Source organism: Desmodus rotundus, chromosome 7 (assembly GCF_022682495.2).
Source record: "Desmodus rotundus isolate HL8 chromosome 7, HLdesRot8A.1, whole genome shotgun sequence".
In the NCBI taxonomy this organism is placed as follows: domain Eukaryota; kingdom Metazoa; phylum Chordata; class Mammalia; order Chiroptera; family Phyllostomidae; genus Desmodus; species Desmodus rotundus.
Genome location: NC_071393.1, coordinates 21,910,765 through 21,936,466, shown reverse-complemented (window position 1 = coordinate 21,936,466; position 25,702 = coordinate 21,910,765). Strand labels below are relative to the sequence as shown.

At 51.6% G+C, this 25,702-nt stretch overlaps 2 protein-coding genes across 2 annotated transcripts; one reads left to right on the top strand and one right to left on the bottom strand.

Moving 5' to 3' along the window:
- Positions 1-467: 467 nt before the first annotated feature.
- On the top strand, positions 468-1,801 carry PATE2 (prostate and testis expressed 2). Its single transcript, XM_024557196.2, has 3 exons — positions 468-519; positions 1,189-1,317; positions 1,665-1,801. Exons 1-3 carry the CDS (start codon positions 468-470, stop codon positions 1,799-1,801), a joined length of 318 nt encoding a protein of 105 aa, XP_024412964.1.
- Positions 1,802-7,638: 5,837 nt separating this feature from the next.
- Positions 7,639-10,489, bottom strand: PATE1 (prostate and testis expressed 1). The gene is made up of 5 exons (XM_053928181.1): positions 10,438-10,489; positions 10,118-10,154; positions 9,673-9,677; positions 8,775-8,893; positions 7,639-7,806 (listed from the first exon to the last, which is right to left on the bottom strand). Exons 1-5 carry the CDS (start codon positions 10,487-10,489, stop codon positions 7,639-7,641), a joined length of 381 nt encoding a protein of 126 aa, XP_053784156.1.
- Between the last annotated feature and the right edge of the window lie 15,213 nt (positions 10,490-25,702).

The following is a 25,702-nucleotide window of genomic DNA, read 5'->3' as shown; positions in this document are numbered from 1 at the left end:
GCCGCCAGGGCTTCTCCCTCCTTCAGACGCCACCTGCAACCCCCCCCTTACTTTCCCTCATCTCAGTCTAGGTGGGACAAAGAAAAATCAGAGATGATTCTGAAGAGAGTGACTAGGCTAATGAAAAGAGTTAAAAGGAACTCAGGTGGCCAAACCCTGTCCTGCTCTACCCAAAAGGCTAAAATGTGAAAGAGAAAGTCAACTCTACTTGCAGAGCTCGAGGCTTAGCTACACAACAGTAAATATAAATACATATATATATATAGGCTCATCATTGGAGAGAATTTTAAATTGAGACGTCTAGAGGTAGTGAGACTCTTGTGGGCGGTTTGGTCCTGGGAACACTGAGGAACTGTCTGTCCCTGAAATTTTATGATTCTGTGGCTTAGATGAATAGCCCGAAGACACATCGCTGGAAGACCGGCCAGCACCTTCCTCAGGACACTGCACACGACCCAGGTCCCAGGATGGCTGTTCTGTTTTTGCTGGGCATAGTCTGTCTGGCCTGGACAAGCAATGGTGAGTCCCGGAGACAGAGGAGGAGCCGCCTGTTGGTTAGGAGATGGGCAGCTGCTGGGGGAGGAGCAATTCCCAAAATTGGCTTTGGGGATTTGGGGCTTTGGCAGCTAAATGAGAGATTATGACAAGAATGATTTTTTCTGCTTTTCACAGGGGAATTTCAGGAACATCTGACAGGTAGGACCACACCTAGTCTCAAGGGCTTGGTAAAGCTCCCAGCTTCAGGGAGGCTGGAATCCTCCCTGCGGAACCCTAGGAGCGCTGTCTTCTCCCAGCCCCACAAAGTCCATTTCTTATCATAAGGAACCAAAAATCCCCTCTGTTACTCCCCTTTCCTGACTACTGACCGAAAACCGTCTAGATTTTGGCCAGACAAGGGGCTAACGACTTGGGGGTCCGTAGATAAGCTTGCAGGAATCCGACCTTTTGAAGACATGCACACCCTTTGATTTATGTCTGTACCTGGTGTCTTTCACAAGAGCATCAACAGAGGAAGGTGAGGAGCCTCTAGGCGAGAGGGAACCGCTGGGGAGAAGCTCACGGCCTTCAGCCCGGTCCCACAGACACGCACAAACTTTGCGAAGCAGGGTGTGGCTTCTGTGGGACGCGCCCATGGTGGGGAGGCTTCCCCAGACCACACGCGTGAAGCGCCTCTTTCTGTGTCGGCAGAGCCTACGACATTCTGCTATAAGTGTAAAAAATACCACCTGGGGCTGTGCTATGACGGCATGCTGTCCTGCAACCTGCAATACCAACAGTCCTGTGCCACCGAGAACATCTACGTCCTTTCGAGAAAAGGTAGCGTGGGGCGCAGAGGGGCCGACACATGCCCCCTCCCTCCCTCAGGGACAAGGCCGTCCCTTTGCCTGCGGAGTGTGTCAGTGGGCTGGGTAAGGACAGGGTGGCCCTCCAGAGGGCATGGCAATATTTTCCTGAAGGCGATGTTGAGTGAGGGAGAGGCTGAGGTCCCTTACTGGTCAGGGGACGAAGTCCATCCTCCGGATCAGGAATCGGTGGACTCAGCCCCGCGGCTCTGTAGGGCCCAGAGGGAAACTAGTGAGTCTCTGAAAAGAGGTGACCCCCGGGGAACAGGGTCAGGGAGACAGGGTCATCCCAGCCGGACTCCCTCTCTTTTCCCTCCTCAGGGCGGAGTCTGTACTATTATTCAAAACTGTCGTGTATGACCAACTGTGAGGACGTCAACTTCTTGGGTTTTGAGACGAGGACAGAGCTCATCTGCTGCAAACATAGTAACTATTGCAACCTCCCCCAGGGGTCCTAGTTCTGCCTCTCACCTGGACTTTGGGTCATTCATTCTTCCACTCAGCATCCCGTCCCGTCTTCCCCCAAACCTGTATTTTGCTCTCCTCTCCTAACAGTGGTGGGGAGCGAGCAAGCCGGCTGCCAGTGAACAGAGTGGCAGTCGGAAGGGGTGGGGGGGCGGGCAGCTGAGTCTCACTGCTGGTGGAGCATGAGACTGCATTTTTGCAAATCTCTGCAGCTCACACCTGGCAGGGGGGTTGTTTTCCTTAGGCTGGTGATGCCATGCACAGGGTTGGGTGTAATTTTTCCCCCCTAATTATCTCCTATGTGGAAATGTAAAGACTTGAGTGAAAATAATCCCAAGGACGACTGAGAATTCTGAGACCATACTTTATCCTCATCCTCGGGTTGGGGTTTTTTTTTGTTTGTTTGTTTGTTTTTGGATTAGTCCTGACAACGCCCGTCCACGTCTTATCGGGCCTTGATGTACGCAGGAAAACAAACCCCTTCCGCCTAGTGACGTAGACACATAAACTTTGTGAAACAGTATGTGGCTTCCATGTGTTTCCTTTGTCTGGGGCACTGCAAACCTCCCAAGAAGTTCCTGATTTACCTTCGTGTAAGTAGGGTACCTGAATAAGATGCTTGCCATCTTAAATAGCCTCTATGCAAATGGAGACAGAAGCCAGGTAATCTAAGATAAACATGCTGTTCATAGTAATAGAGCCTTCCCACCTGGCCACCGTGTAGAAGGAAAGGAACTGTTCTTAGCCAGATCTATGGATCCCTCCAGTCAAGATGAACGTGGAAAGGGGTGTCATTGAATGGGACAGCAAAGGCACTCCCAGGAAGAGAGGGTGGGAAAGGCAAGGCAGAGGCGGCCGAGGCGTAGAAATCTGGGTCGCAGGTTAGGAGCAGCATCCAGAAACTTCCTTATAGGGGGCCTTGCCTTCTCTTCCCTCCCTCGGAGAGTGAAGCTCTCTGTTCCCTTTTGGGAGTTCCTGGTTCTCCTCACTACCTGCAGTGTGAAGGAGGAAGTTTTTGACTTCACAACTAATAGAGGTCAATAGGTGAGTTCACGTGATCAAGGTCTTCAGAAAATAATTGATAAGTTCCTGTCACCGTGTGTTAACACTTGGGGAGTTTTGTTGGACTTAGACTCAGGTGGAGAACGGATTGTCTCCCAAGAATCCCTGGAAGGTCCCCTCAACCTTTTCCACCCAATGAGCTCTTCTTGCCTCCCCGGTAACCTAGCAAGCATTGCACTGCCTGTTTCCAGAGCTTGGAACACCTGGAAGGGCTCTTGTGGGTTGCCAGCAAATCTCCTAGAGTTGGAGACTGTAGGAATGAAGAGGAGACACAAGAGAAAGTCTCTAGACATTTAACTTGAACTTCTTGGGACCTCTATGCATTCTCTGGATGTTCCGCAGCCTGTGGCCCCCAGAATTGTAGCGAGAGACCCAGTCTCGCTCAGGCTGGGTAACAGAGCTCAGGAAACATCCCTGCTGTTCACCCACCGAGAAAAAGCTGACAGTAGACTCTGAACCAGAGCCGCCATCTTTAAAGGCCATTCTAGAAGGAAATGTTGGTCTCCCTGCCCACTCCACCACACAAGCCTCACTAAGCCCTGGTGGCAGGTAACCTTTATCAGGACACTCCCACTGTGACTCTAGTGGGAGGCCAGAGGTCAGGGGATGGGCACAAATAGAGATGGAGCCTCCCACTGGGACCTTGTCAACCACGGGCCCCGGCTGTTCCAGTGCCTTCTGCTGGGTGTGTTCATAGTGCGCTTCATGGACGAGGGTGAGGCCTGGGGAGGGAGGCGGTGAGGGCTGGGGACAGGACCTGTGGGGAGGAAGACAGGGGTCTCTAAACTTGACTCTGGGCTGCTGTAAAATGGCTCGTGCAGAATTTTCCTTCTTCTCTTCACAGGAGACAGAGTCCTCCCCACGACGTGTACGCTTGGCCATTCTTGGATAAGTGATGCTGCAACAATAGGGGCCGGTCTTGAGTTCTTCTCACATCGGCCTCCCTGCCCTCCCCGACTCCACTCCCCTCCCCTCGCTCACTGCTCCAGTGTCTTCTTTCTGCCCCCAGCCTTGGGCAGGGGGCGCTGTTCTGACTCCGGGAAGGGTCACAGCCATTCCCCACTCAGGGGAGTCAGGACCCCAGCAGATGCTGGGGAGGGTGTCGACTCCTTTTTGAGAGGTTTGCACCACCTGGATGCCAGCGTTCCCAGGTGGGGAACAGGCTGAAGCTTCACTGTCTTTCTTCAGGGGTTCGATTTTGCAACAAATGTGATTTCTATAATGGCTCCCATTGCACCGATCACATGAAGAATTGCTGGAAGTTCAACGTGATGGTGGAAAACAGGAGCTGCCGCACAGACCACTTTTACTTCAATAATCGCCTTACAGGTGCGTGGGAGTTAGAGAGACACACGAAATATCACCACTGCTGGCCCCAGTTCACGGGGTCAAGGTGTGGGTGGAGCCCAGGGCCCTGGGAAAGAGGGGGACAGAGGGGGAGACCGGGACTGCCCTCGCCCGGGCTTGGGGCGGGGGCTGTGTAGGAGGCAGATGTCTTCTGCCCGGTCCTGTCTGCAGAGACAGAGACGAGATGCAGGCGCAGCCTTGGGTTCACTCCAGGCTGCAGGAAAGTGGTGACGTCATGGGGAGAAGCTGTGGCCAGGAGAATGGGGAGGGGAGGCGCGGTGGTCGCACTTGCTTTTCTTGTCTCTAGGGACGTACCTGTATCGTTACTCGAAACTCTCTTGTGACTCATGTGAAGAGGGAATGTTCCAGGCATTCCATGATGTCCTGAGAGAAACCTATTGCTGCACCCACAACGACAGGTGTAACGACCCTGATGACACAATGTACATTGTAAAGGAGTATGTGTCGCCTTTGCCCTTCCCCCACCCAATGGCAACATCATCTCCCATGTTCTCAGCACCCAGACCCCCCTCTGCTCTAAGTCAGCAGATCCACCCACGGAAGCACCGTCTCTCCTGTGTCAGCGCTTCCGGTCACAGGAAAGTGTAAAACCATGGGCCACAAAAGCCCCATCCCCGCTCTCTCTGCCACCTGGCTCCTCCTGGCCATCCTTCCTGGCCCTGAAGCCCTAAGGCTACACCTGGGCTGAAGTCAGGTTCTGAAATTTCTGGCAAGGGGAACCAAGTGTTTTCTTCTGGTAGAGCGTGTGAGGGAAGACCAGAAGAAAGCAGACCGGATAGAAAGTGGGACGAGAAACCAGAGATTTTAGAAATATTTGGGAGGACAGTGGGGGAGGTCTTTGCAGGGGCTGGGGTGGGCCTGGGTAAGCAGGGGCTTGAGAGAGCCAAGGTGAGGCTGGGAGACGCTGACCTCCGCGGAAGCAGCAGTCAGCGCAAGGAGCAGGAGAGCGTCGTTTCTGCCCCTATTTTGGGCAACTGTTCCAACCACAGTGACTCCCCACCGCATCCCTCCATTACCACGTTCTGTTCATCTTTTCTTGCTCTGGTGGCCAGAGCCAAGTACTGTATTTTGCTGTGTATAATGCACAATTTCTGCCCAAATCTTTGAGGGAGAGATAAGGGTGCGCATTACACATGAGTGTAGTAAGTACACACCGTGGTTACATAATCCCGGGTATTGTGCACACAAAGCGTGGCTGCACATCATACACGGGGAATACGGTCTATCTGGACCGGCGCTTGGCTGAGTGTCAGCCAATCACTTTGTGCCTGGCTTGCTGCAGGTCTCCACTCCCCCAGTCCTCCAACACGCTTAAATACTGCCTCTCTCTGAACGCTCCCATTGATAGGAAGCTGGGTGTTCTCCATCTCCGGTGTGGCCCCGCGGCAGATGGCGTCAAGGAGAGATCAGCGCCAGACCCTCACTGCCGTTTTTCTAACAAACTGTTAGGCCATGAAATGATAAAAATTAAGCTCTAATTTATTATTCACTTAGTTTAGGTTTAATTTTTTTACCATGTTCACCTCTTTATGGGTTAGAATCTACATACACCGTTATATTCATTTTTAGCTGTAGAACATTATCCCTGGTTTAGTAGTATCCCTGTGGACACCCAGGCTTATGCTTGCTTGTTAGTTTCTACCATGTTGCATTTGCACAAACAGGATAAAATACTTGAATATTCAGATTAATTTTAAGACATTGGCATAATACGTATGCCAGTATTTCCCCCTAAATTGTACATTGTTAGGATGAGTATTATACTATACTTTAGAATCCTGAAACTACTTTAACTGCTTTAGCCTCTTGAGGTAGAAAACGCAGTAGATTCCCCCATTCAGCGCTGGTTAATTCGTCTATGTGGGTACACCAAGGGTACTGGCAGTGCCTCCAATAAGGAGATCATTCATGGAAGGGTGACCGTGATGTACAGTTAGCGCCTCAAGCAAGTCAAAATTAAACACTAAGAGGAAGCCTCAGATTAGAAACAGGCACAATGTAGATGGCAAGGAGGCCCCTGGCAGCAGGAAGAGCTGCAGGCAGACAGCAAGCAATACAGGCAGGGGGAGACTGGCTCATACACATCCACAGCTATGCTTGAAGTGAAGATTCGCAAACCAGTGTGGCCAAACCCCCAGATTTTATCAGATCCACACTGGCCTCCAGGTCCAATCTTCCTGAGCCTGCCCTATTATGCTTCCTATCTCAGATTTCCAGGAGATTCTGACCCCCAGATTGCCCTCGTTACAATACCCAGCCCCCCTGACTTTCTTGGTCCCATGGAAGCCCATCCCTGTTCTTCACATCTCATGAAAATATATTTACACAGAGTAAGTGAGAAGCAGTGGGACCCTGAGCGAGCCCTTATTCGAGACTTGGGTCCAGCATGCTCTTCCCGGCTAGTAACCCTGTATGTACCTGAAGAATAGGAAAGCAATTATTCTCAAGAATATATGTACCCCTAGGTACATCACAACATTATTTACAACATCCAGGACATGGCCACAAATTAAGTGTCTATCGGCAGATTGGGTAAAGAGGATGTGGTCCATATATGCGATGGCTCACCGCTCAGCAAAATACTGCCATTTGTGACGGCGTGGGTGGGGCTTGACTGCGTTCACGCTACATGAAATAGAGAAGAATAAACACCGTCCGATTTTACTCCCAGGTGGAATATCAATCAAAAAGTAACAAACGCAAACATACAGAGAGAATGGGGGTTAGCAGAGGGGAGAGAGGTGGGGGAGGGCAAGGGGGGAAAGGAAGCCAATGTCTGGCAACCAAAGGAAAGGGGCCTGCAGGTGGGGGCACACAGGTGTTCAATTACAACTTTGCACACCGGCAAGTTACGTGATGTTATTAACCAAGGTTACCCCAATCCATTGACTTTTCAAAAAGCCAACAAATAAAAAATGAACCCAATGTCGATGAAAGACTTAAACAGAAGACATAAGACTATAAAACTCTGAAAAGAAATAAGGAGAAACTTCACGGCATTGGATTTGGCAATGATTTCTTGGCTCTGACATCAAAAGCATAGATAAACTGGGCTACATCAACATCAAAAGCTTCTGTCTATCAAATGATGGAAGCAACAGTGAACAGGCCGCTGGTGGAGAGAGAAACCATGCAGCTGATAGAGGGAAGTCCTTGGGGCCTGGAAAGGGCCCCCCACCCCAGCACAGCAGCAAGAACAACCGGCTGATTTAAAAATGCCCAAAGGCCTTGAACAGACATTTCTCCAAAGAGGACATACAAATGGCTCGGCATCGCGTAAAAACCAGTGAGATGCCACTTCACACCCACGAAGGGGGCCCGATCACAAAACCAGAAAATGGCGAGGGTCAGTGAGGACGGGCTTGCAGTTGGAAATGTGCTCGTTTAGGAAGCCACGATGTCACATAGCGTTTGGGACCTCGGTCGAGCTGGTGATGTCCACGGATTCGTTACACAAGTCGTGGCTCCGGCAGCACCTGAAGTTCACCATGTAGATGCCCCATCTAATGCGGTCCACGTTCGCGCAGTTCTTCAGGCAGCCCTTGAAGGTGAGCCAGAGCAAACCGTCTGCGGGGACGGGGGGCGGACAGTGCCGCAGAGGACCTCCTCCCAGCCCGCCCCGCACGCGCCCAGGGTCCGGCAGAAGGAACACCCGCGTCAGTGCGGTTGGTGGGGTAACACTATGGGGGTGATACTCTGTAGTTTTAATTTGAACACTTCCCCTAAATTGTCCTACGGTGTGCGTGAGTGTGATATTGTTACGTTACAGAACTACACGCCTACGATTTTGTAATAAAAGATGTTGTAATAAAAAAAGGGGGGCGGTTATTTGTGCCGGACCCTGTAGCTGAAAGCCACCCTGTGTCCTCGCAGGCTCTGTGAGTCCAACGTGAAGAATTGGAAGGGGTCGCCAGGGGGGCAGCGGCGGGGGGGGGGGGTGCTTCGCAAACGCAAGACAGCGGTCGAGCACTGGAAGGAATGCTGGGGGGCGGGGGCACCCTGACAGCAGCAACTCTGGGAGACCCCGATGTTTCCCCTGAGAACCAGCACGGGTTTAACAAGGGTTATAAATGCCAGGGAGTCACTTAGCGTAGCGGGTAGGAGAGTAGAGAAGTTGCGATGTTTAGTCTCACTCAGCCGGAGCCACTGAAGCCAGTCTCCATTGCCGCCCGCCCCCCCCCCCCCCCCCCCCCCCGCCGCCTCCACGCCCGGCCCTCTACTGCGAAGGTCGAACACCACCCACCAGGAGCCGCCTTCCCGCTCCCTTTCCCAGCTGTTCTCCAACCGGTTTCCGCTCCTTTGCTTTCTTCCAGCTTCTCAGAATACTGTTCTCCTGCTACAGAAGGCTCCCTTCGCGACCACCAACATCTATTGTCATTCTACTGTCCTTCCAGAAAGGCTGGTGATGGGGGTGGAGACACCCGCCTCTCCAGAGGGACACTGCCTGGGGTAAAGTGCAGACCCTCCTCATCACTCTGGCGGTCTTGTCCCCGTCTGCTTCTTCAGCCCCTTCTCTCTTCCCCCAGCCCGCAACTTACTTTTGAAAATCGTCCCGGTTGTGCAAGCCTCTTCCGCTGTCGCAGTGCATACTCCTCGGCCTCTGAAGCAGCTGTCCCCTGGGAACTGGAGGTGGCACATCCTACACTGGATGATTTCTATAATGGGTACGGGAGAGTAGGGGACCCAGGTGAGAGCAGATGTCCGTGAAAGCGCCCATCTCCCTTTTCAGGCTGAGATTCTGCCAGGAGCCTGGACAGCTTTGCCAGAGGTGCATTCAGCAAGGGCACCTGTCTTTATTCAAAGGGGTTAAGCCTCCCTGGCTGGTGTGGCTCAGTGGATTGATCGCCAGACTGGGAACCGAAGGGTCATGGGTTTGATTCCCAGTCAGGGCACATGCTGGGTTGCAGGCCAGGTCCCCAGTAGGGGGCACATGAGAGGCAACCACACATTGATGTTTCCCTCTCTTCCTCCCTCCCTTCCCTTCTTTCTGAAAATAAATAAAGTATTTAAAAAATAATAATAATAAAACAGGCTAAGCCAAGAGAGGGATTGGAATTTATGTTCTCAAGAGTTTTAGCCTGAAAGAAATGGGAGGGGAAAGAAAGAAAAAGAGGAACAAATTCAACACTGAGATGATCAAATCAGGTCCCCTTCATACTCACCAAGCAAAACATGTTTATCAACAAGTAGGTGGTTGGCTGCACTGACAAAGAGAAATAATACATAAAACAAATCTGCAGTTTTGCCTGAGATTTAACCGCCCTCCCCCCCACACCACATGAGGCCCTCTTAACCCTTGGAATGCTCTTAACCTGGAGCCAGGCCAGGCCATTTCTGTCCCTCCAAAACCTGGTTACCTATCTCGTGGCTCCTCTGCACCTCTGCCCTCCTTTTCTTACTCTTCACCTCTATGTGGCCTCTCAGACTTCCCTACCCATTCTTGTAGGGAGAGTCACAGACCAGGAAAAAGATAAATACACTTTTTTTATTTTCACTCATTCTATTTTCAATTGACCCCATGTGGCTTTCTTACCAACGTGTGACAAGGGGGAGAAATGCATCCAAAATTCATGAGTTGCACTTTGGATTTGGTCTGTACAGGCAACATCCCCCCTTCTACCTGCCCTTTCTCTTGTCTTCTATTAGCTCTCCCCAAGGCTTGTTAACTGCTGTTCCTGTTACAGTGTCAAACTTAACAGCAGCTCCCAGCTCAGTCCCATCCTGCTGGAAGAGGTTGCCGAGTGTTGAATTGCTGGGTGGGTCTCTGGATTCCTTTCAAGCCCCAGTGCTGGCTCTGCCCGGTCTCCTCTCCCCTGCCCCCTGCCCCCGCCTCCCTCCCCCGCTCCCCCCTCCCACACCACGGATCCATTTCTACTCACTGTGCAGGATCTCTGTCTAAAAACGACCCAGAGAGAACTGTCAGGGAGGAAAAGATACAGTCTCTGCAAATCTCATTTTAGCAACCCCCCACCTCCAGCTTCTGTGAAACCGTCTCAGTTCCTATAATCCACCAACGTTCTCCTTAAAGGGGAGGACGGCAGCTTGGGTGCAGTTCCCGGGGACGCTGTGGTGGAAGGTGTGGCATTAGGATGACCGCCCTGTCCCCACAGGGCTCCTGTAAGAGGACCTGTGCCAGGGGAATCCTGACCCATTCGGGGGCCTCCACACATTCCTCCAGCTGCCAACCCCTGGGCCTCACCTCTGAAGCTGCCCAGCAGGATGGAGAGCCCCAGCAGGAGGGACTTGTCCATTTTGGAGGGAGAAAGGAATGGGTGAGGGCAGGGAGCTGCAGGTGCCTATTTATACCTCTGCCAGGCTGGGCTTCCCCAGGGCCAGCTAGGGGCGGGGCCACTTCGGAACCCTTCCAGGACTGCCCTGCTCCCAGGGAAACCGGAGACTCCATCATTTCTCTTTCTGGCCAATGGGGGGAGAGGGACTGGAGGGGTAAATCCTGGGCCTGGGATTTTGGGTGTCGTGTACATTTTGACGTCTCTTCCTTGCACCACACTGTGGGAGAGTAGAGGGCGAGTCAGGGCTGGGCAGGTAGGAGTCATCTTCACCAGGGTACCCATTAAAGCAGAGAGAATATGTGAGTGCAAATAATTGGGGTGCAGAAAGGCCGAAAGGAGGCGGAGCACGGAGTCTTAAAAAGGTCTATCCCCAGGGAATGGGGAAGCCGGGGGTGGGGGTGAGGGTGGGGGAAGGTTAGGCTCAGAGACACAGACAGAGGGTCCCCATGGCAGGGGCCGTTCCCTACTGTTGATCATCCTGGGGTGGAGCAGACCCTGGGTTAGGAGATGGGAGTGCAGGAGGAAACTGCTTCATTCCTATTTAATTCTTTTGCTGACGGGCGATGGGGCGGGGGGGGGGGGGGGGGAAGGGGGGGACCAGGACTTGGAGAAGGAGCTCTCAGCTCAGGAAGGCCCCACAGGTGATACGGTGAGTCAACAAGACGAAGACCCTCAGTCACTGTTCCTGGGTTCTCCCCCTACCCGTGGGCCACACGCCGGTGACCCAGCAGGGAAAGAACAGTTTCTTCTGGATCAGGGTTGGAGAAAACAGTCAGATCAGAACAGCCTGTCCCTTTTCCCTGACGCAAGTGAGTAGCACAGCACTGGGTGACCAGGACCTGTGGAAGCCAGGGAAGTTCTACCCCGTCGAAGGAGACAAAGAAAATTTCCTGGCAATAAGTGCAGATCTAATGAAGAACACAGAGGAAGTATCTCGGGGGGAGGGGGGCCTGGGAGGGTTCTTTTCTACCATGACACCCCCGAGGATTTTCTGGGGATCTCGGAATTGTTCAAAATGTCCACAGGTCCCTGGAGAGTCCCTTCCTGTGATGCTGAAGTCTGGAGAAGGTAACTCAGACACCGAGGTGACTGGGGAGCTGGGTCTAGGATTATTCTCGAGGGAGAAGAAGTAGCCAATAGCTTCTCCGTTGCCCCTGTTGCGGCTTCCATCTCAAAGGAGATGTCCTGTGCTTCCAATGTGCTGTCGACAAGCCTCGCTATCACCGGTAGGACTCTTTCGAAGGGTGACCTCAGCTAAGGACAAATTGGGACTCCTCATGTGCTCTGCAAGGTGGACTCCCAGCAGGTGCAGGTCATGCTCAGAGACCCCTCTGCAAACCGCCAGCACCCTGAGGGGGGACACAGCCCTCTGTATTGCTGAGTTCACGATGTATTTTTACATGTTATAATTATAAAAGTAATGTACAATGTCAGATTATAAAAATAACCTCTCTGTGTTCAGAGAGACTGTCGCGAACCCGTTCACTGAAGCAGATTCCCCCTTGTTATTTCCTGTGTGTGTGCTGCGTGGGTGAAAAATAATACACATACCAAAAACGGGTGTAGAACATAAATGTGCATCTTAAGTTATTTTAATTTTTTTTCTATCGTCACCTGAGGACATGCTCATTGAGCTGTTTAGAGAAGGAAAAGGGAGAGAGGGAGAGAAACATCGATGGGAGAGAAACGTCGTTCGGTTGCCTCCTGTATGCACCCCGACCGGGGACGGAACCCGCAGCCCAGGCACGCGTCCTGACCGGGAACCGAAGGCCTGAGGATATGATGTACAATGTGGTGACTGAAGTTGATAACAATGTATTTTGTAATTGAAATTTCCTAAGAGAGAAGAACTTAAATCTTCTCACCAAATAAAGTAAAATGGAAAGCAATGATGCTCTGGCTGGTGGGGCTCAGTGGATTGAGTGCCAGCCTGCAAACCAAAGGGTCACAGGTTCCATTCCCAGTCAGGGCACATGCCTGGGTTTCCGGCCAGGTCTCCAGTAGGGGGCGCATGAGACGCAATCACACACTGATGTTTCTCTCCCTCTCTTCCCCTCTCTCTAAAAATAAATACATTTTTTAAAAAAGGTAAGATGGATGTGTTCGTTAACTAGATTGGTGTGGGGGTGGGCAGAGATCCTGCCCCTATGAGTATCAAATCGCCATGAGGTGCACTTTAAACATCTTACAGTTTTGTCAGTTGTAACTCTAAATTGTTGAGCTTTGTTTAAGGGCTACATGAGCTCTGGGGGCAGGCCCACGTCGAAATCCCAGTTCTGCTTCCTAGCATTTTGACCGTGGCAAAGCTTTTACCCTTCCTTCACCTGCGTTCCAAAACCTGTGAGGCTGGCAGACGGATGCCCCCGGAGAACCGGGCCCAGGGTCAATGTCTCAGAGTTTCCTTCCAACGCCTCCATCCGAAGGCGCCGGGGAATCAGCCACCCAGGCCGCCCAGAACGGGAAGACGTGGGTGGACACAGTGTGACTTGCCCTGCCGCGGCCATCAAAGGGCCTAGCTGACCGTGACAGAACCATTGGAAGGGTCTCACGAGAATGCAGGGCGCCGACCTGCAGCGACGCTGCTCGCCGGAACCAGGATGCTGGCAGAGCCGTCCCCGCTGCTCCCGCGCGCTGCGGAAACGGACTTCCCGGCTTGTCCGTCTCCATCTGGGAGACGTCGAGCCAGTCTTAGAAAAAACGATCGCTTGCTGCTTAAAAGATTATATTAGCTAAAAGAAGAGGGAAGGGGTGCAATGGAAAGCCCCTGGGGTTCCGTGTTGAAGTTTTTATTCGTCCGGAGTGTTAGAATGTGGGTCTTTTGAATTCCTGACATGCTACAGCATAGATTTTTGAGCAAAATTAACCTAGAGACTTTTTATTTCGTCTCAGTCAGAAACTGTTCTTTCTCTCTTTAGGAGATAACAATGACTGTAATTTTCTAAGCGCCTGTTCTGTTAGAAACGCGGCAAACACGTTATCTTTTTCCGGGATTTCTTTCCCACTGCACTTCGCGTTGAATACTATTTTGTATCAGTTTCAGGCATGCATTGCAGCGGGTAGACAATCCCGCACTTTGCAAAGTCTGCTTCCAGCACCCGCCTGGCACCTCGCAAAGCTGTCACGGTATTATCGACCTTATTCCCGGTGCTTCGCTTCGCGTCCCGCGACTGTGCAGTGACTCCTCCCAGTCGGTCCTTCTCTAACCCTTCGCCCCGCCCCCAGCCCCGCCCCTCCGGACCCCGGCAGCCCAGCGACACATGGTCCTGAAGTCCCAGCTGAGCGCGCCGCTGTGCGCTTGCTGTGCCGGATAGCGGGCGGTTCCGAAGGACTCCAGCTACCAAAGACCCTCGAGGAGAAAGAAAGACACGTTTAAAGATGCTCATTTTGTGGTTGAAAACCTTCCCGCAAGGGAAATTCAGGTGGCTTTGCTGGTGAGCGCCCCCGAACGTCTTAGAGAGGAATAGCACTAATTCTGGGGAAAGCCTTCCAGAAAATTGAGGAGGAGGCCGCGGGTCCTGACGCGTTTCAGGGAGCCAGCGCTCCCCTGATGCCACAACCAGATCAAGACCCCAGGAGAAAACACTCGGGGCTGTGGTACAGCTTCCCGTGTCCAGAAGTCCAGAACCCCGCTGCCCTTGATCCCGCCGCGCCGGGCCTGCGGTTCCTTACATTGCACCGCGCCCCAGAGGGCTGTTCTCTGGGTCTAGTCGATGAGGACTAACTCCCCGCTGGAGACATTTCGCTCTGGTTCGGGGGCTGTGCTGTGGGACTATCGGAAAGGAGCGGTGAACTTCAGAAGAGGCTTCTGGCACAAAGAGAGATGTTTTTTATTCATCCTGCTCGAGGGGGAAATATTTGGAAAGAGAGCAAGGGAATGAACTAGAGGACCAGCAGAAGCGGCTCTAGCAGCCAGGCTAGAGAGGTCGAGGCTTAGACTTGGGTGGTGTCCACAGACGTGGTCCAAATGTAACTCAGTCGAGAGACGTGGGAAAGAAAAGCAAGTGGACTTAACCGGTTCTCAGAAGGGAGAGGGGGGTGGAATAAAGAGAGGAAAACCATGTTGCGGTGTTTGCAACCTTTAAGTTGCCTTCCCTTTAAATAGGAGCCCTGGTTTCCTTAATATATAATTGTTTGTTTGGGTGAAATGGAATTGTTGCAAAATATTGTAAATGCCAATTGCTCCTTTATTTTTCCCGCCTCCCATTTCTCCCAGCTGCTAACTAATGAGTATATTCCTCTTACATTTCCTGTCCTGTAATTGGCTCACCACTTGGAACTGCCTGATATGGCTATGTCTCGGGCCCTTGGGCTAGGCATGTTCTCTTGAACGATAACAACTTGTAGTCTCCAACTCCATTCTTTCCAGACATTCTGAGACCCTGAGGTGAGCTAGTTCCTTACCTTCCCCTGAATGGTCACTCCCTTTACCAGCCTGGGGTCATGTGATTTGGCTGAGTGAAGGAATTGAACACAGCCCTGGCTGGTGTGTCTCAGTGGACTGAGCACCAGCCTGCAAACCAAAGGGTTGCCAGTTCGATTCCCAGTCAGGGCACGTGCCTAGGTTGCAGGCCAGGTCCCCAGTAGGGGGTGCATAAGAAGCAACCACACATTGATGTTTCTCTCCCTCTCTTTCTCCTGCCCTTCCCCTCTCTCTAAAAATAAATAAATAAAATCTTTTTTTAATATAAAAGCAATCTAACACAAGACATGGGCGTGCCACACATGTGTGGGCCTGCGGGGCAAGGCCTGGGCCTGAGGCTCAGTGGGCCAGTCGGGAACAGCATACATAGTGACTGGAACAGCAAAGAATATGTGGAATCCGGAGGCGGCTCCACTTCTGCTTCACTTAGATCCCCTGCCTTTTCTGGGTTGAGCTTGCTAATATCCTGTCTTCCTTTGGTCACCTCTGCCCTGTGCAGATTTCCTGGTCCTGGCCCTGCCCTGGCTCTGGAATGGAGAGAGAAAGCAGATCGCCCACTCTCTCAGAGGCAGGGCCTCCCAGTACAAGTAAATGAAATGCACCTTTTATAGCTCAGAACTCGAAGTCGCAGAGCGGGAGGCTGGGAGGAAACTGCCGCTTCACCTCCATCCCACACCCTGCCTGGTGCACCATTCCTGAGACCCCCCCGGAGCTTGGTTTCCTGCCACATCATCCTTTTCCTGACATATATGGAGAGGCTCCTGTTCCCCCTGTTCTCAGGAGTCCTCCTGGTTTTGTGCTGGCCTTCGACAGAAGGTGAGTCCCGTAGCAGGGAGCCAAAGTGGGCAGCATGATGGGGTCAGGGAGTAATGTGCTAGACAGTCTCCATGAGGAGGAGCAGGAGCGGCAGGGACAGCGTTTGCTGATCTAGGCCTCTGAGCCCGTTGGCCGCTGCAAATTCCCTTCCCCACCAGGGAAATGCTTTCTGGGGACCAGCTGTGCCTGCTGCTCAGTAGCTTCACCGAACTCTAACCCTGGGATGACGTGAGGGGAAGGGGTGATAAACAATCACTGGGGCCCTGACCGGTGTGGCTCAGTGGGTTGGACATTGTCCCCACAGTGAAAGATCACAGGTTCGATTCCTAGTATAAGCCTAGGTCATGAATTCGGTCCCCAGTTGGGGCACGTAACGAGAGGCAACTGATTGATGATTCTCTCTCACATCGACGTTTCTCTTCCTTTCTTCCTCCTTCCCCTCTATCTATAAATAAATAAATGAATGCATAAATAACTAGTTTTTAAAAAGAATCAGTGGGAGTCTATCTCGGGGCAAGTTAGAGAGCAAGAGCAGTATCGCCTTTTCTCTCCACTAAGACCCAGGTCTTGATAAGTAACTCAGAATAGAGATCCTCCTCTTCCTTCCGCCCGCCCCTCCCACTCCCCCCCCAATCCTGGGTCTTCTCTCTCCGCTGACCTTCCCTAGCCCTGCCAGCAATAAAATGCCTATTTCAGTGTCCCCTTCAGAAGCCACAGATTCTGGCTGAGCCTAAAAAGAAAGAAGGGAGAGGGCTTCCTGGAAACCCCATAACTCCTAAAACCAGGTTCCTTGAGACAGATCTAGGCTGTTTGGAGAGGGTCCCCAGGGGAGGGATGAGAGAATCCTGGAGAGTCCGGGATCCCGGCCTCCATCCCTACGCCAGCAGGGGGCAGCCCCCTTCTCCTTTCCTAACTGTCTGACACCCTTTGGTCTCACCCCATGGTTCTCACCTAATGTCCAGATCCCACAAGGAGAGTTCCACTTTGCACCTCCTGCGATGAATTTGTTGGCAAGACCTGCAGAAAGAATTTAGGTTCCTGTCATTCCAAATACCCTGACTTTGCATGCCAGACCAAAGAAGTGTATACTAGACATTTCACTGGAGGTGAGTGGAGGGGAGAAGGAAAAGGGGGGGGTGGGCGATTAAATTTTATGGCTTGTCTTGGCAAAAAAAAAAAAAGCCGTAGATCTGGAGTCAGAATTTTTAGTCCCACCAGTTCCGGCATGAAGTCAGGCATTGGTCTAGGGCACGTCATTTTCCTTCTCTGAGTTGGAATTTCTCATTTGCATAATGACTGTGTTTTTTGGATGATCTCCAAATCCCCCCCCCCATCTCTGATATCCGGGGACTGAATCCCTAATAAAGGATCAGCTGTTACAGCTCCTTTGCTGTGAACGCGTGCGAGCTCTGGGGGCCGGAGCTGCTCCTTCTGTGGAAGGGTCTTCAAGTCTCAGGCTCTGCCCAAGGGGAAAGGCAGGAAGGGAGGGACTGATCCCTCAGCTATATTCCCTGTCCCATCCCACGTCTGACCTGCACCTCTCTGTTATTTTCCCACCCTCTTCAGACTACATCTACCAGTATTCCATCCTGGGCTGCCCCAAAAGATGTGAGGAATATATACGCATCACCGACAGGGAGAAAAACGTATTCTTCTGCTGTAATGAAAGCCACTGCAACAGCATGGCAGTAAAGGATGAGGTTCCCTTCAACCCCATCCAATTAGAGAAGTTAGAATTCAACTGACTTGTGGGGACCTCCTCCTGACTGCACCCTGCCGGCCTTTCTGAACAAACGTCAATGTCCAAGAGAGCCTCTGCGCCCACCTGCCACCTACGCTGTCTCTGGAGAGCCAAGAGGCCCGAGAGAAATGAACTGTGGACAAGGAAGGACTGTGTGCAACTTTGAAATGTGTCTGGGCCCGAGCCAGGCCCACCAGGCCTGGTCATCTGGTTCTGCCACTCTGGCTGGGGCCAAACCCCAGGTCAAGGTGGGGCAAGGAAGTGGGGGAGGCTGCGCTGGGATGTGGGGCCCCCGAATGGATGGCAATGCCAACTCTAATGAATAAGCAGCCCAGGTGCAGGGCAGCTCCTGGGCTGTCTCCACAGTGACTGATAAGAAGGAAGGGATACCGGGCAGAGAAGAGACTGGCAAAGGTCACCGCGTGATTTACTTTCTCACATGTATGGGGTCTGAAACCCCATCAGGCCTCTGCCATTCCAGGCCTGGGGCAGTCCCAGAAACTAGGAGGACCTGACCTACAGGGCCTGCCTTTCCCTGGGGGCGGGGGCGGGGGCGGGGGGTCCTCTGCCTTCTGGGGGCTGCTTGGGATGAGGGTGTGTGATGAGGGCAGGGAAGCAAGTGTCTCTGGCCGTTGCACAACTCAAGTATTAAAAAACATGCATTCGGAAGGAGCCCACCAGACTGCCTGAGTCTGAACCCCGCCACTCCATCCTACCAGCCCTAAGCTTCCCTCTACCACAGCCACCTCCTGCTTTACGTGGTTGATATGAAGGCTCAGTGAGTCTGTGGCTTTCAGGTGTGTAGTAAGCACAGGTGTTGGACATTTTGTTACAGAACAGACTGGGGGGGTGCTGAACCATATAAAAGAGCCCCCTTTTTCTATGGGGGTTCCTCCCCCACACTATGTTCACTTTGCCCGCCGCCAAGGGAAAGACATCTCTCAATACCAGAGATTGGTGAAAAGGAAAGGAATTACTTATTTAAAAGTTATACAGACTAAAGTTCTTTAAAATGCCCACAAACACACACAGTCCTTCCTTCTCCCTCCGCCCAGTCTGGGGTACCGTATCTCAGGAAAGAAGTACAAGTCCGTGATTCAGGCTCCCGGCACCATCCACATGGCAAAAAGGGAGCACTTCCAAAGCCGCGTGGTCCTGTGGCCGCGAAGAAGCTGGGTCAGAGAGGTTCGTTAACTCTGCAGAGGGTGCAGAGCAGCTGAGTGGCCAAGCCGGGCCGCAGACAGAGGCATCTGCCTGTGTTCACCCCCCTCTGCAGCCCTGAGCCTGCCCAGCGGTGAGTGCCCAGGGAGGGCTCCCAGCGGACTTGCTGCCTCCCCTCTGTCACCGTTGTTCACTCAGAGCTCCCCTAGCCTTCATCTCCATGAATCCAATGGCCCCAGGCTCTTAACTTGGGCCCAGGTCTCCTTCCCCGACTCCGTCCAGAGCTCTGCTGTCCAGCTCTCCCTTGTCCACCTCCCTCTGCCCTGTGTCCTCGCAGCCATGCGGCCTACTGCAGTAGGAGACTGGACAGAGGGCGCAAGCTCTGGCTCCCACCAGACCCGGGTAGGCGGCAGCGCTCCGACACTCGCCGGCACCCAACCACTCAAGCGCCTCCTTCTGTACAATAGAAATAATATCCCTCCTTTATAGTACCATGGGACAATGAAAAAAAAAAAAGACGGTATATATCATGAACTCCTTGACACAGGGCCTGCAACATTCGGTAGGGACTGAATGAGTGGAAGCTGGGGCAACTCTGCCTACTTGCTAGGCAAACTTATCTCCTTTAATTTGTATGATGGTCCTGCTTCCAGCTGGGGGGTCTGAAACTCAGAGAGGTGAAACCGCCCACCCAGGGTCACGCAGGCATCGCGTCCCTGGGATGAGCTAAACTGAGAGAGAAGCTTGCAAGCCACTGCCCTCTAGTCGTCTGGCCCCTCAGCCCCGCAGCCTCCTTGCCTGGGCGCCCGGCCCAGGTTCTGTCCTGGGTCCCAGCAGATGGCCTGGCACAGCTCAGCCACAGGAACACTGGAGCGGGAGAGCGCGGGCTTCACACCCAGAGCGCGCTGGGCTTCTAGCAACACAGAGCTTTGGGCACAGTCTCTCTGCTCCCTCCTCTGCAAACTGGGCTGATGGAGGGTTCCTCAGGCGGCGCGGTGAAGACTAAATGACAGAACATATGGCTGTGCGTAGTGACCCGTGCATCTTAACTGCCCCGTAGGAAATACCTACATGATAGCTCACCGTCATATCGTAATTTAACTCCTAAATCAAGGGAATTCTCTGTTGCAGTAACAGAAAACCAAGACAATGGCAATGACTGATTAAAGTGTGGAGAGATGAAATACAGGACAAAGTTTACCGTTTTAACCGTTTTAACCACCTTCAGCGTGCAGTTTGGGGACGTTCAGTGCACCCGCTCTGTGGTTGAAGCCCCCACCACACGCGTCCGCAGCATTTGCATCACCTGGAACAGGAACCCTGTCCCTACACTGCTGTCACTCACGGTAAGGGGTTGATACAAAAGTGTATAAAGAACCCACACAACTCAACAACAAAAAAAGAACAACTCGGTTGTAAAAATGGTAGACAGTCTGCATAATGTTTTTCCAAATAAGACGTAGAGACGGCCAATAGCCACGTGAAAACATGTTCGACATTACTGATTCTTAGGAACATTTTGGATATTAGCCCCTTGCAGGATATATGGCTGCAAATCCATTTTCCCACTTAGTGGGTTGCCTTTTGTGTTGATCAGAACTTCATTTGCTGCGCAGAAGCTTTTTAGTTTGATGGAGTCCATTTTGTTTATTTTTTGCTTTTGTTGCCCTTGTCTTTGAAGGCAGATCCACGAAAACACCGCTAAGACTGTTTCAAGGAGCCTACTGCGTATGTTTTCTTCCAGGAAGTTCATGGTGTCAAGTCTTATATTTAAGGCTTTAATCCTTTCTGAATTAATTTTTGTGTATGGGTAAAACAGTAGTCTAGTTTATTTTTTTGCATGTGGCTGATCCATTTTACCATTATTTATTGAAGAGACTGTCTTTTCTTCGTTATATATTTTTTTACTCCTTCGTCATAAATTAATTGTCACTCTGTGTGTGGGTTTATTTGGGGGCTCTCAATTCTGTTTCATTGGCCTGTGTGCCTGTTTTTCTGCCAGCACTGTACTGTTTTGATTACTGTAGCTTGGTAGTATAGTTTAAAGTCAGAGAGTGTGACATCTCTGGCTTTCGTCTTTTTTCTCAGGGTTGCTTTGGCTTCTTGGAGTCTCTTGTGGTTCTATACGTATCTGAGAACTTTTTGTTCTATTTCTGTGAAAGTCGTCACTGGGATTGCGAGACGGATTGCATTAAATCTGTCGATTGCTTTAGGTAATGTGGCAATTTTAACAATGTTAATTATTCCAGTTTATGAACACAAAATATCTTTTCATTTCTTTGTGTCATCTTCAATGTCTTTCAATAACCATAGTTATAACAATCACGCTGTTGGCTGCTCCTTTTTACATTTCCACCGACAGGGACCAAGTGTTCTTATGTCTCTACTTTCTTGCCAACACTTTAGTTTTCCGGTTTTTTAAAAAATATTAAACATCCCACTAGGTAGGAAGTGATAAAAGGCAATTTTTAAAATAATAAAGGGACCTCTCACTGGTCCGCCCCCATCAGTGTGACACACCTGTAGTTCTTTCTGATGAGATCAGACATAATAAGTGCACCCGGCTGAACACACACCGGAATATTTGGGTGGGGTTTTATTTGTTTCGATCTTGATGGGGCTGTTGCTGACATTTTCACATTTAATAACAAGACTCCCAGAATGGTTACTACCTCCCGTGTCCCCTTTCACCTCCTGTCTCAGTTCAAATTTATAGATGCAATCTATAAAAAATATTTAAATTTGCTATCTAAGAAGGTAGATTTTTAGAAGATTTTTTTTATGACTTTGAGAAATGTTACCCAAATTAAACACACAGAAAATGAATTTATTTTGTTAGTCTTTCCAAGAGAAAGGTCAAATGTTCCATTTAGTTTATTTTAACTTGTGCGTGGGAAGTAGTCAATAAGAAATAAAAATACAAATAGTCTCCATATTCCCATAGCAAACAGCAAAGGAAGAGTTAAGGCTAAAAATAAGAGATGAAAAGATAAAAACAAAGAGGTTGACAAGATGAGCAGAAAACAATATACATAAAAGATGAGAAAGATATAAGTATACATTGCTACAGTTATAATAAGATTTTTACATTAAACAAATGTAAAACACCAAGAAGAAATCAATTTTTCTCTGCTGAAAAACATATTAAACTCACTTTTCTGAAAAAAAATGCTATCTGACTTTCTCAGTTCTTCCCCACCTTCTTGGGAGAGAGGCCCACACTAACTACTTCCTCCTGTTGTGGTCCATCCATTCCTCCACTCACAGTCTTGTGGCTCGTGTGACTTCCACCCACTTTTTATGCTGGTGGCCTCTAGTATCTGTGCCTCATCCACCCCCCCCTTCTCCTCTCATTGGACAGCCTCTCTGAGTCTCAAGATGCAGGCTCTCCATAGGTCCCGAGTATGTATGTAGCATCTAAAGCTGACACCCTTCCCTGGCTGGTATGGCTCAGTGGATTGAGTGCTGGCTTGAAAACCAAAGGGTCACCAGTTCAATTCCCAATCAGGGCACATGCCTGGGTTGCGGGCCAGGCCCCCAATAGGGGAAATGCAAGAGGCAATCACGCATTGATATTTCTCTCCCTTTCTTTGTCTCTCTCTTCCCCTCTCTCTAAAAATAAATAAATAAAACCTTAAAAAAAATAAAGCTGACATCCCATCTTTTTGCCTCAGGCCTTTGTCTGCCTATCTGCCAGATGTACACATTTTCCTGAGTTTTTCACTGACCGCTCACACTCCTGATGGAATGGAACCCATTCTGTTTCCAGGCACATTCCAGTCCCTTCTGAGTGGGTAGGATTAGAAATGAGGTGGCCAGGCAGCCAAAGACATGCAAAGGTCATGAGAGAGCAGGAAACGCAGGGTGAGGAGGGCTGAGGGAGGTTTGCAGGGGTGCAGGACGCAGAGATGGAAGCAGGGGGAACTGAGAGTGTGCGGTGTCCCTGGGGGGAGGAGCCAGTGGCCAGGAGAAAGGCGAAGTGGGGAGCGTGGAGGACAGAGCAGGGCGGTGCGTGCCCCTGAGGGGCACATGGGGAGGGAGACAGGAGCAGAAGTGCCAGGGACTGGAGAGGGCGAGGAGATGCCACCCTGACAAAGGAATCAGTCATTTCTATTCCTGTCCCTTTCCTTGGTATCTGTTACAGAAATCTCGGCCTTTACAACAAAAGGTGGAAATCTTCAGGGTCTCGTAATACAAGAGCGAGGACAAACAGCGATCCGAGCAGTCCAGTTCCGTGTGGTTGAGTATCCACCGACCTGGGAAGGAGGGAAATCATGTTCTGTGCCCGAGGGCCAAGCCCGGAGCCCTCGCAAGAGAGCCTGCCCCAACCCCACCCACCACACCTGGTCTGCAGACACAGGCACCCCTCGGCCAGGGCCTCCTCAGCCGGGAGCACCCCTGCACCGCATCCCAAGTCAGGGGTCTGCTCAGCACAGCGGAGCCTGGCTCAACAGCATTACCTCTGTCGGTGAAAATGAAGAAATCTCTGGTTCTGCATCCAGGGCCCTGCTCCATGGTGCAGTTGCTTTTCCCCCTCAAACAATGCCCTCTCTTAAAGTTGCTGCAGACCATGCACACTGTGGCTGGGGCTGTGGAAGACAGACCCCACGGCTGACCCCAGGAGCGAATGGGCTGAGACCAAGGCATGCTAGGGCTGGGAGGGCTGGGGACCTCAAGGGGAAGTATGACCCTGCGCGCCTCCTCCTGCATGCTCTGAAAGCCTGGAATGTTCCCACCAGGGTATGTCCATTGGTTTGTTAAGCATGAGGGACTTTGACACAAGGTTCATGATTCCATTAGAAATGAAGTGCAAGGTCTCCCCTCACCTTGGTGCCAGAATGCAGGTCACCGTGAGAGCACCTGCCTCCGGCCACCTGAAGCTAGAAATCGGTTAGAGTATCGTGGGATGTAAGGACTGACCTGGCTCCGAAGTGGGGAAGCAGTCCCACAGAATTCCTACCACACCTCCCACCGAGAGACGTTGGACGTTCAGACCTACCTAAGTAACGGCAGTTCACTTGCTGTGAAAATACCGGTTCCAGCTGAGCCCTTCAGGGACCTGTCCCTGCTAATGTGCTGCCCCTAGGCTGCGGCTCCACAGAGAGTTTTGAGCAACCATTGGCTCTGCCTCGTAGGGCCGGCCATCCCAGACAGCCCCAAAGCCCTAAAGGGAGAAGGGCCCCCTGCTCCAAACAGTCCCAAGGGAGCAAAGGACCCACTCTGTCACCTTGGGCAGGACCCGAACCCTTTCCTGGTAGTAGTTGGGGTGGGACGGCACAGAGACACCTCAAACCCAGGCTGGCCAGGTCATCCCAGAACCTCACCCTTGACCTCACTCCCTCCCAAGCTGGTCAGAGCATTGTCCAGGGAGTGCTCCCTCTGCCTCCGCGTCCTCACCCCCATCCAGCTCGCCCAGGGCCTCACCCACTCCTTGGAAGAACACGGCAGGGAAGACTCCCAGCAGGAGCAGCAGCAGCAGCAGGAGCTTGTCCATCTCAGCCGGGGGGACAGGGGGCACACACGGGCTGGAGCAGGGCAGCCAGTGCCCAGGAGGGCCGGACAGGCTGTTGTGTGTGCAGACAGGAGGGCCTGGGGGCTGCACGGAGCTGCTCCCGGGCTGTGGGCAGAAGCTTCCTCTTGCGCACTTGCCAGTGGGTGTTTCATTGCCATGCAGGCCCTGGAAATGTTCCCACAGAGCCAAGCACCCCGGATGCTTCCGAGGGCAGGGGGTGTGCTGGGTGCCCCGGGAGCAGAGCTATCATGCATGACAGCTCCCTTTCACCACCTCCCGAAGACAAAGACCCTGCACAGCGGATTCTGGAGAACTATGGGTGCGTGAACAAGCAATTCCACTTCTGGCCCGGTCCCCAAACTGAGTCATTTTCCTGAGTAACCCAGAGTCACCTTTACATTCAGCGTGTCCCCCCTAACAGTGACAGCTGAATTCCAGGGGTCTCAGAGTTCCCCAAGACTCCATCACCCCTTCATCATTGTGCAAAAAAGGGGGGAGGAGGAGTAGAAAATGGGGTAAACGAGATACAGACAAATTATTGGAGCTGCCAAGGAACACTGTGCTCTTCAACAGCCTTAATTTACGGAAGATACGCTGTTCTTTGCAGACTTGAAGAATGTCATAATAATGATGATACATAACACGTAACGTGACAGCCCTGGCTGGTGTGGCTCAGTGGATTGAGTACCAGACTGTGAAGCAAAGCGTTGCTGGTTCGATTCCCAGTCAGGGCACATGCCTGGGTTGTGGGCCAGGTCCCCAGTAGGGGGCACACAGAGGCAACAACACATTGATGTTTCTCTCCCTCCCTTCCCCTCTCTCTAAAAATAAATAAAATCTTTAAAAAAAACAGGTAATGTGATCATGGAAAAGGACGTATTATCACTGGGGATCCTAAGAAGAGTGAGTGGGAAAAAACGGAAATGAATCTTCCCGTGGCAGTGTGCGCTCCACAGACATCCTCGTGGTGTTTACTACGGATTCTGTCGTCACCACGACCTGGTCTGTCTAGGTTTGTAACAAAAAGCAAAACCCCAGCAGATGTATGGGATGCGGATCCACTCGGAGGGAATGTCTGGGAATGTCTGTGACCACTAGGTAATCGTAGCAAAATAAAGTCAAGATGGGGCACGATTGAAGGGGCTCCGCTTGCATAGCTGACACCACACATGAGTCATTCAGAGACGCCATCACTGAAGCCCATCCCAGCAAAGGCCAAGGTCACCTCACAGAAGGACACAATGCCCCAGATTCCTGGTGGGCCTTCCTTCAGCCACTCTTCCTCGGAAAGCTTCTTTAAAAGCATCCTGTCGAGTCTCGACATCAGGTTGCACAGGGAGATGATTGTCATTTTATATGACAGAGTTATGCTGGATGATCCACGCCTATCCCTGAATGACACGTGGCGGACCTTTTCTGACTCTGCAGGAGAAGGGGCTAAGGAGGCCCGCCAGGAATTGAGAGCTCGGTAGAGGTAATATATTACATTTATCCTGAGCCCAAGAGGGCCTCCTTCCAGACTCC